The 11,655-nt window shown below is 42.5% G+C and overlaps 1 protein-coding gene across 1 annotated transcript in view; it reads left to right on the forward strand.

Annotated features, from left to right (window-relative positions):
* The window catches only part of CLASP1 (cytoplasmic linker associated protein 1), a 151,870-nt gene extending 147,821 nt beyond the window's left edge, over positions 1 to 4,049 (forward strand). Inside the window, exons 39-40 of the mRNA XM_066575337.1 lie at positions 327 to 443; positions 1,577 to 4,049. Of these exons, the coding sequence (XP_066431434.1) occupies positions 327 to 443; positions 1,577 to 1,663 (204 nt within the window). The 3' untranslated portion in view covers positions 1,664 to 4,049. The remainder of the gene's footprint in view (positions 1 to 326; positions 444 to 1,576) is intronic.
* Positions 4,050 to 11,655: the final 7,606 nt, after the last annotated feature.

Raw genomic sequence — 11,655 nt, forward strand, 5'->3', positions numbered from 1 at the left:
TATCCTGTGGTTTTGTGATGTGAATTTCACAGTCCACAATTCCATTCATGAAGCCTCCAAATAGGTTTTAGGATAGGCAAAGCATCGCTGTTTTGTAAGGAAACTACAAACAACCTTGTTTTTTACTAGTTTTCTTTAGACTTGAAATAGGCTTTTTACTATAACTTTAAAACAATTTCCTATAAGCTGTTCTGTCATTGGTCAGTCCTGGGGGCTCTGTTTTTTGCCGGTGTGCGATGTCCGTCACTTGTTCTTGTGTCGTCTCATTTCTGCCCCCCCCCCGCTGCTTTGATTATGGTTCTTATTCTGCTTTATTCTCTCTGCAGGGCTACGACAATACGGAGAGCAGCGTTCGTAAATCAAGCGTCTTCTGTCTTGTAGCAATTTATTCTGTGATTGGCGAAGAACTGAAACCTTATCTAGCACAGCTGACAGGCAGTAAGGTAAGACTGGCGATCCGCATCATTGGAGGGGATATCCCTGTGGTCTCCAGTTTACACCCCTGCTCCCCCTTTCCCCTCAGTCCAGCTGCCATCAGCAGCCGTGACCTCTGACCGATGCTGGATTGGGGAGAATCTGGCTAAGGTGGAGACATTTTTCCTTTTTCTCTGCTGTGACATCTTCTACATAAAGTCGTCTGACGCCCATCACTTCAGAGCTGGAGCAACCGCTAGAAAACGCATGGAACACACCAGATATTATTTGCAATGCAAGTGAATTGAATGAGGATTAGGCTGATTTCTAGGAGTGCCAGCTGGCAACTGTTCTCATACGATGCAGGCTGGTACTGCTAATGGTGGCAGACAGAACTGCCTCAGAAACATAGTATGCCAGTCTGAAAAGGGACAAATGTCCATCCAGTTCAGTCTGTTTCTACCATCACCCCCCTCCATGTTGATCCAGAGGAAGGCAAAAACAACCTAATGAGGTAGTAGCCAATTTTCCCCATTGTGGGGGGACAAAAATTCCTCCCCAAGTCAATAATGGCAGTCAGAATAATTCCTGGATAAACACTTCAGAGAAGGTTCCTTTCTGACTCCAAGTCTGGCAGTCGGAAGATCCCCGAATCAACCCCGCTGGTCACCTAATGTCTAGATCCTGTAATATCATAGCGCTCTAGAAGGACATCTAGTCCCCTCTTAAGCTCCTCTATGGATTTTGCCATCACCACATCCTCAGGCAGAGAGTTCCACAGTCTCAGAGCTCTTACAGTAAAGAACCCCCTTCTGTATTGGTGATGAAACCTGCTTTCTTCTAGACGTAGCGGATGCTCTCTTGTTACCGCCGCAGTCCTGGGTATAAACAATCATGGGAGAGATCCTTGTATTGTCCCCTCATGTATTTATACAGAGTTATTTGGTCGCCCCTTAACTGTCTTTTTTTCTAGGGTGAATAATCCCTTTCTGGGTATTCTAGTCCTGCGATTTTGTTTATTATTTTAGTTGCCCTTCATTTCGTTGCATAAATAGGAGGGTCTTGAGTGTAATCTGCCTGTGGCACTGCCAGCGTTTTGGTCAGCTTGAACCACCTCCCCATTGGTCATGGGTTTATTAATTCACTTCTTTGTCTTCCACAGATGAAACTTCTGAACCTGTATATTAAAAGAGCGCAAACCACGAACAGCAACAGCAGTTCGTCCTCTGATGTCTCCACACACAGTTAGTGGCATCGTTCTGTCCAGGGCGGCTTCGAGAAAGTGGCGGCAGAGCGTGCGCTAGCACCTCCCGTACGCAGGACGTGTCCGGTGGCAGCCACGATTAACACTAATAGAACTGACAACTTCACCACTGGAGATGCAGCGAGGCTCCCAGGGCTCCAGCGCTGAAGGGGTTTTATTAGTCTGGAAAATGGCGTTTCTCTTCTCCATTTGTTGAAATTTCCTAAAACAAAACAAAAAAAAAACTGCCCCAATCCAGAGCGGTGAAGGAAGACGCCATCAGCCGCGCCTCTCGAGTTGTTGCAATCAGTATTTTATTTAACTAAAATGTATGTGAATTCTCTTTTTTTGTTTTCTTCTTGAACTGAATGTAGACCCCATGATGAGAGGATTCCCGTAAGGAAAACACCCGTTCAGCGTTTGGCTTTAGACGTTGCAGGCGCCGCTGGTTTGCAGTCTTGGCTTTTCTCTTTTCTGTTTCTTTGTGGGGTTTTTTTCATACTTTTTTTTTTTTTTTTCTGTTTTGTAAATATTCAGCGAGATCATTTTAATGCTGCCAGTGACGTCCGCACCCCAGAGGGAGCTGGTTACACAGTGTTTGGCTAAACAGATTACAACGATTTCACATTGGCGAGTGAACAGGACCTAATTTAAATGTCCCTTTTTTCCCTTCCCACAGTCCTCAGCGTGGTGTTTTTCCGGCCTAAGGCGCCATCTTATCTGCACAGTTAGAGTTTGGACAGAGTTCAGCAGCCAAAGCGCCTTTTTATCATTTCACATCTGAGGGTGTCAGAGCTTTTAAACTTTTTTTTAAATGACCGACCTCATTGGTAACGAGACTCCCGGTGGTAAGAATAGTCGAGCTGTTTTTTTTACATTCTAGACCTTTAGCGGCGAAGCTGCACGTCCCGTAGCGGCTCGTTCCTGCAGAAGGTGTTGAAAGTCATTCTTATTTCAAGTCTTAGTCCACGTCTTTCTCCTGTATTTGCCCCCAGGACCGCTCTCTGGGTGGAGTTATTGTTTGATGGGCTCAGATGATACATAAGATGGCGTCTGACATTCACGGCACACCTTAATGGTTCTTTTACGGCACATGACGATGAGTGGATGGGACTGGTCCAAGCTCGGTCCGTGCCCAGGACTCAGGTCAGGGAGTATAACCCAGTCGCTGTGTATGAAGCCCAGATTGCCCTTCTCCCTCCTGCAGTCTGGTCGCCTCCATTCTTTTTGTGCTGCCATCTTGTGCATCCACTTTACATCCTATGAGGGGATTGTTGACTCTTTGCTTTGTTACGTTGGTTTATTTATAAGATATTTAATCACAGTGTAAATAGAACGCTACACATTTTCCTTGTGAGATTGAGAGACGCCTGCCCTGTATGTATGATGCTATAATGGAAGATGCGGATCTTCGCTCCTGAACGTGATCTACTCCACCTCTCTCCAGTGCTCTGGGCACATTGTATATGTAATCTTCACAGCCTATTGTTATGCCGGGTGCTGCCATCCCACAGCGCAGGCGGAGCGCACCTCGGTATCGATTCAGTTTTGGAGTGCTATGTTTGATCCTTATTGACTGTTAAAGTGTAACTGTGGCGGCTGAGTCCCTCGGTTGTCGCACTCCTGCGTACTTGTCAGAAGTGGCTGTCGATCTAATGAATTAAACAATACTGTAAGGATTTCTTTTTTCTTTTGTGGCCTCTTGTTTTTCTTCCAGCTGAACGCGGCGTCACAGATAAACAGCTTCTCCATTGCTCCAACCTCCAGCCGTCCGTGCGACCAGCGCAGGTCTGGAGAGCCTGGAGCCGCAGCGCTTTATTACTAATGGAAAATTAAAAAAAAAACTCCAAGCAGAAATATAAGACGATGAAGCAGCTTTAAAACCAAATCCCCACCTTGCAGACCCTTAGTATTGCGGAGTAGTAGCGGCATGTGTCCCAGCTCATGGTTCAGAGTGTGATGCTCTGGATGTTGCCTACTAACAGCCTGTCTGATCCCAGCTCGATCGTCCTATTATCACTTGTCCCCCCTAACAAGCATCATAGCATTGCACCCTGTGTATTCTGTACAGAGCTCCTAGAAGTCTGAGGCGGCAGTCTCTTGCGGGGTCACCATTGCACCGGGTGGGGGAGATTCCAGCACCACATTTTGCAGAGCAGAATTGAGGAGTACATGGGGTTAATGTGCATGGATTATATCTGTATTTATATCTGGATTGTTCACTTTCCCCGTGTATCATGACAAAATTGTACAGATGTTTGTTTTATTTCCCTTTTTTTTTTCTTTCTTTTGTTGCATTAATCTGTATGTGATAGAATTTGCTATAAAAGAAAACAAGAAGAAAAGAAAAAAAATCCTGAGTTTGCTTTAGAATAAATTCAATTTATGTTTACGTGTGCCGTTCTTCATTAAGCGATCGCGTCACGTGGCTGGGATCACTTACTGATGATTTCCTGGAAGCAGCGTCAGATTTGTAACACCCATAAAACGTGGCGGAGACTGGCGATTCTAGAGAGGCTTGTTCAGCCGCCCACAAGTATGGCAGGAGGCTGCTCAGCCGGCGACTAAGAGAGGGCTTGGAAAGTAAGAGTCAGTACAGAAATGTACACACTTCAAGAATCCATTTCCTACAAATAAACGGGGATGTTTTAGCAGCAGTTGTGTGGGTTCCTGCAAACCCCATTGAGGTGCTTGAGCGGCTGTAGAAATTTCTTTGCTGTATCTAAATAGGGGTTTTTAGGAATTCATAAAGCATTTGCAGTCCTGAACCTTTTCTTTTGAAAGCTGCTGTAAAAATTAGATTTCTGGACTAAAGGTACCGTTACATGCAAAGACTGGCGCCCAACTATCACTCCTATGCTTTACACAGGAGCCGTTCAATGAATAGAAGCAGAGCAGGACCAGGATTGTTCCGGCCGCCTGCCTCCATTCACAGGAAACAGGAGCTGTTCATAGATTGAGCGGCTCCTGTTTATTCACCCCGACAGTCACTTGATTTTTTAGTTGTGCTAAAAACCAAGCGTCTCTGGCAAGTGAGCGATTTCTCGCTCAGTGCCCTGTCGGTGGCCGCGTATACATGGTGGAACGATAATTGCCCAAATTTGCTGTTTTCAATGACAATCATCCCAAGTAAAAGGTACCTTAAGAGTGAGTGTCAAGGAGTGTATGGAGACATTTCAGACAAACCTAAGAAATCTTGTAGTTGTGCATACAAGGTGCACTTTTTTTCAAGACCTGCAGCATTCTCGCCTTAAGACACTTCAAGGCCCTGAGGGGTTTGCAAAGGTAAGAGGGTAAAATGAATGCAGCAGGTTTTCCTCAGATTTTGCTACAGTCTTCAAGAGAACTGCTCCATGTATGGCACTCCATAGAAGTTGTGCTGCTTATAGAGGACTGTAAGGACATCCAGTTCAAAGAAGATCCCTACAATCACTGTCTTGCTCTCCCCCTTGCTGAAATTAAGAGCTTAAAGTATCGGATGTATTTCAGCCCAGGCCCAAATCAAGGTAAAAATTAACTAAAATTATTCAGATCATTATAGCTCTGCTTCCAAAGTGATTGATGTATCGCTGGACTTTAAGCAAAAAGTTTGTCTTTAAATCTTAGTTTCATTTCTTTTTTTTTAAGCGTCAGAAGTGGCACCAAAAGTGCAACAATGCCGAGTGGTTTAGGTCATGCAGGACATAGGCGCGTTTTATGGCCACAAATCCCATCCAAAACAGATCACCCCCCAGATTGAGCCAAATATTGACAGAAGGGGGTATTGTCATCCATCACCCTGTGTTTAGTCTTCGTCTTCACTGATTCTCCTTTGTATTTCTTCATCTGATGCTAGACAATAAAACATCTGTCAGGAGGGGTGAAGATTCTTACTAGATCGCCCCAGGAGTATAAATAATCTGCCCTCTTGCTTCTCAGATCATGATTTTTTTCATCAGTCTGGTTGCAGCAAATTTCCATGGAAACAGACACTAGATAATTGGAAGGCAGGAAGCGTACAGAGTGACACAATTAGTGCAAAATCCCTAATAAATAGCCGGGATCAGTGATGAAGTAAACATCTGGTCAATTAGGCTGAAGATGAACTTTCATATATTGAGGATAAACCTGCTATAAGGCGGAGTTCACACCTCTGTCAGGCCTCGGTTCGGGGTTTCCTGCTCAGCTTTTAGAGGACAGAAACTTACATGTTTTTCCCCCATTTTATCTCAATGGGTTTTCAAAAAAACTTTGAAAATTGCAGCACGTCTGTTTATGTTCTGGAAATGCGGAGGATTTTTGCAATAGAGATCAATGCAGAACACAAAATCCACAAATACGGTTTGGTTGCAGAGTTGGAAGCATTTCCACTGTGAAAACGCATGGAATCTGCTTGGAAATCTGTGTTTGCCGATGTTTGAAAATAGTTTGCCTGTGTGAACTTGGTGCAGGGACTGCTAGCATATCAGAGCAAAGCAGCATAATCTGCACATAAAAACAGAAGTCCATATACAAAAACCGCAGCAAATTCCAACAGCAAATCTGCAGCTCGGACGCCGTGTGTAAAGGTAGCCCTAATAGCCTAAAATCAATAGGAGCGATGCTGCTTCTTACACTTCCAGATGTCCGGCTCTGACTTTTCCAGCCCTGACCATATAAGACGGTGTCCGTTCCTCTGCACTGACAGCGGTCCCAATGATCAGCTGAACGGGGGGGTGATCCCAAGCTGCAGTCCACCACCGATCAACTATTGATGGCCTACCCTGAGGATGTTACAAGTCCCAAGATACCCCTCTAAGGACTTGTACTTCTGCCTGCCGGATCCAATCCTGCTTCGGTTCAAAAGCTGCAGTGGCATTTTCAAAGAAACGTTGGTGAAATCAACTTAAGACTCCAATACAACCCAAGTCAGAAAGTGTTTTATGGAACTGAAGAGAACAAATCTACCAGAAGTTAGTCCTAATGAGTTGGTGGGAGGCCAGGGAGCCCTGTGCATCCGGCCGTGTCCCCACTGCTCCAGGACCCCCTACAGTCTGATATGCAGGTCCCAGCATGCCCTCCAGACCCTTCTTTCAAGCTTAAACTAATCGCATCACTGATTATGAAAGGACCAACTGCATGCTGGGTAGGGATGGACATATTTCTCATCCATGGATATTAAGCACCAAGGTTTCCATATCCTCCTCCAACTGATAACCAATATTTCCTTACATCCAAAGTCTCAAAACTGTTGTGTCACAAAAAATGGACTTTTTTCATCTGTTTGTGGTTCCTTATACAATGTGTCCATGTTCATGTCCGCTGAAACTGCCTCAATTCTTTTTTTTTTTTTTTTTTTTTTTGAGCTTCGCATGCATCTATTCAGCTTTGCATGCATCTATTTTTTTCCCCACACAGTCTCTGACTACTGTGGGTCCGTGTAATGTCTGTGTCTAGTCAGTTATGGACTCGGTGCACACACAATATATGCTTGTGTGCCTTAGCCCTAAGCAGCAGCACAATATGAGGTATTTCTGCCCTTGTGCACAGATAGTAAGACAGATGGAATTTTTAACTCCTTCAATGTCCCTTTTTTTTTTTTTTCAGCTTTGTTTTTTTTTTTTCTTCCTACTTTCAAAAAATCCTAAGTATTATAAATAAATTTCTGTCCGTGTAGCGGTCTCCGGGCTTGTTCTTTATGGGACGAGTTGTATTTTTCGATGGTGCTAATTAATGTTCCATATAATGCACGGAAAAACTTTAAAAAAAAATCTCTAAGTGAAATGGGAAAAAAAAACAGATTCCACCATCTTTAGGAGGCCTTGGTTTTAAGGTGTACAGGCTGCGGCAAAAATGACACAACTTTATTCTATGGGTCAGTATGATTACAACAATGCCAAGTGGAAGTAGATTTCATTGCGGTCCTTTTTTTAAAAAAAAAAAAAAACAATTTTAAATATCTTTTGGGAAAAAAAAATATTTCCCGCCTCCATCTCCTGACAGCCATAACTTTATTTTTCCATCGATTGTAGATGTGTGAGGACGTGTTTTTTTTGTGGGACGTCCTGTAGCTTCTATTGGTAACATTTTGGAGTTCTTATGGCTTTTTGACCAAAAAGGCACAATTTTGGCATGGTGTATTTTTTTTTTCTGACGTTCACCAAGGGGAATAAACAATGCTTTATTTTGATAGAGCGGACTTTTATGGATGCAATACCAAATACTTTTGGGTTCTTTTTTGTTTTTAGATTTTTTTTTTTTTTTTTTTTTTTATTTATTTTTTTAAATTCTAAATATTGTTTGCTTTTTTTACACTTTTTATTTTTTTTTCTAATAACACAGCGTTACAAGGGGATATTTTCCTGTAAAAATCACTTGTCTTACATATATTCTGGGTAATGGATCCAAATATGCCACCCAAAGGTGTCTGTCAGGCGAGAGAATGAAGTTATAAACCTCATAAAGTAGGATATTCAATATTGTTACAGAATATTGACCATTATAACCAGGGGCCTCATTTATCAAAACGCCATAACAGTAAAACTGTCTTTGTTGCCCGTAGCAACCAATCACAGCTCAGCTTTCATTTCAGAAACTGCTGAGGTCTTGTGTTCTCTGAAGACGTCCTGCTTCCTCCATTACATATTAAATTAGGCCTTATTAAACAGCTTTCAAGGCGAAGGGCAAAAGCTCTGCTAATTTTATCCATCTCGACCTAATTTACCATCTTTCAGGAGCAAATATAAAGAGGGTGGTTCGTAGGTCCACAGATAAGTGAACTGAAATGTGACCATAGACTTAACCCCTTAATGACGCTGCCCTTTTTCCATTTTCGTTTTTTCCTCCCCCCTTTTAAAAAAAAGTGACTTCTTGATTTATCCATCGATGTCGCTGTCTGAGGGCTTGTTGTTTTTTGCGGGACGACTTGTATTTTTCAATGGTGCTATTTAATGTACTGAAAAACATTGTAAAAATTTTAAGTGGAGTAAAATGAAAAAAAAAGACATTCCACCCAATTTCGGTGCGTCTTGTTTCTACGGCGCACAAACTGCAACAAAAACGACATGATAACTTTATTCTATGGGTCAGTACGATTACTACCATACCGAACATATAGTTTTTTGCTGTACTACTTTTTTCTTTTTTTCCAAAGACATTAAATTTCTTAATTTTCTGCACGCAATAGCTTTTTTATTTTTCCTTCGACGTAGTTGTAAGAGGGCTCATTTTTTGTGAGACGTCCTGAAGGTTACTTTGGTACCATTTGGGAATACATATCACTTTTTGATCGCCTTTTATTGCATCTTTTTCTGGGCGACAGGGTGACCAAAAAGTGTATTTCTGGCGTTCTTTTATATTTTAGACGATGTTCACCGTGTGAGGTAAATAATGCATTACCTTGATAGATTGGACTTTTATGGATGCAGCGATACCAAATCTGTATTCTTGTTATATGATTTAGATTCCTTTATTATAAAGGGGGGTGATTTAGACTTTTATTCCTTTTTTTTTTTTTTTACAATTAGTTAAACTTTATTGATCTGTATTTTTACTTTTTTAGTCCTCCTAAGGGACCACAACATTCGATGCTTTGATCGCTCCTGCAGTATGATGTAATGCCGTAGCATTACATCATACTGCACTCTAACAGGTAGTCTATCAAGCTACCCCATGGGGATGGCTTGATAGGCAGTCTGCTAAAACAACACTGGGGCCTTTCAGAAGGCCCCCGGCTGCCATGACACCGGCACGGCTCCCTGTGATCTCATCTATGTTTGAGGGATTTAAATGCTGTCGGAATTGACAGCGGCATTTAAAGAGTTAATAGTGCCATGCAGCTGATTGCAGCTATTGTCCGCAGGTGTCAGCCGTAATAAATAGCTGGCGCCCCACTATTTCTCTTCATACATACCCAAACCCCGCAGGATGTAACTCTACATCCTATAGTGGGAAGGGGTTAATGAATGGTTAACAAGCGATCTTATGTCATGCTTAGAATTGTATGATGATGTCTTATTCAGGATTTACTGTTTATATTTCATTGCAATTATAGCTGTACTTGTTTGTTCTACTGTTAAGGTTGGCCGTAGCTCTGTTACTGACAGGCAAAATCTAAGCACAAATTTAGAATCTGTACCCAGAACTGTGTAAGAACACAATTTTTTTTTCTTCCCCGAAAAATTTAACAGTATAATTAATTAAAAATAAATTTTAAATTCACTATTCAAATTTTTTTTTTAATTTTTTTTTTTTTTTACTCCATAGGAGACTTAAACTTGCAATCCTTTGATTGCTCATACAATATAATGCAATACCATAGTATTACATAATACCACGTTCTGACAGGCAGGCTATCAAGCTGAGCCGTGTGCATTTCTTTATCTCAATCAGTCAAGACGGCCGAACAGCACCTCACGATTCAGGACCCCCGAACATCGATTGTGGCATTTAATCAGAATGTTCATGCTGATCGCTGTTGATAGTAACCACGGCATCTAGGTGGGTATCAGAGGTGAGGTGGATTCTCCTCAGTATATACACATAGAGGTGAGGTAGATTCTCCTCAGTATATACACACAGAGGTGAGGTAGATTCTCCTCAGTATATACACACAGAGGTGAGGTAGATTCTCCTCAGTATATACACACAGAGGTGAGGTAGATTCTCCTCAGTATATACACACAGAGGTGAGGTAGATTCTCCTCAGTATATACACACAGAGGTGAGGTAGATTCTCCTCAGTATATACACACAGAGGTGAGGTAGATTCTCCTCAGTATATACACACAGAGGTGAGGTAGATTCTCCTCAGTATATACACACAGAGGTGAGGTAGATTCTCCTCAGTATATACACACAGAGGTGAGGTGGATTCTCCTCAGTATATACACACAGAGGTGAGGTGGATTCTCCTCAGTATATACACACAGAGGTGAGGTGGATTCTCCTCAGTATATACACATAGAGGTGAGGTAGAGTCTCCTCAGTATATACACACAGAGGTGAGGTGGATTCTCCTCAGTATATACACACAGAGGTGAGGTGGATTCTCCTCAGTATATACACACAGAGGTGAGGTGGATTCTCCTCAGTATATACACACAGGTGAGGTGGATTCTCCTCAGTATATACACACACAGAGGTGAGGTGGATTCTCCTCAGTATATACACACACACAGAGGTGAGGTGGATTCTCCTCAGTATATACACACACAGAGGTGAGGTGGATTCTCCTCAGTATATACACACAGAGGTGAGGTGGATTCTCCTCAGTGTATATACACACAGAGGTGAGGTGGATTCTCCTCAGTATATACACACAGAGGTGAGGTGGATTCTCCTCAGTATATACACACAGAGGTGAGGTAGATACTCCTCAGTATATACATACAGAGGTGATGTAGATTCTTCTCAGTATATACATACAGAGGTGATGTAGATTCTCCTCAGTATATACACATAGAGGTGAGGTGGATTCTCCTCAGTATATACACACACAGAGGTGAGGTGGATTCTCCTCAGTATATACACACACAGAGGTGAGGTGGATTCTCCTCAGTATATACACACACAGAGGTGAGGTGGATTCTCCTCAATATATATACACACACAGAGGTGAGGTGGATTCTCCTCAATATATACACACACACAGAGGTGAGGTGGATTCTCCTCAATATATACACACACACAGAGGTGAAGTGGATTCTCCTCAATATATACACACACACAGGTGAGGTGGATTCTCCTCAGTATATACACACACAGAGGTGAGGTGGATTCTCCTCAGTATATACACAGAGGTGAGGTGGATTCTCCTCAGTATATACACACACAGAGGTGAGGTGGATTCTCCTCAGTATATACACACACAGAGGTGAGGTGGATTCTCCTCAGTATATACACACACAGAGGTGAGGTGGATTCTCCTCAGTATATACACACAGAGGTGAGGTGGATTCTCCTCAGTATATACACACAGAGGTGAGGTGGATTCTCCTCAGTATATACACACACAGAGGTGAGGGAGATTTTCCTCAGTA

This window comes from Eleutherodactylus coqui, chromosome 8, assembly GCF_035609145.1.
Source record: "Eleutherodactylus coqui strain aEleCoq1 chromosome 8, aEleCoq1.hap1, whole genome shotgun sequence".
Lineage (NCBI taxonomy): Eukaryota > Metazoa > Chordata > Amphibia > Anura > Eleutherodactylidae > Eleutherodactylus > Eleutherodactylus coqui.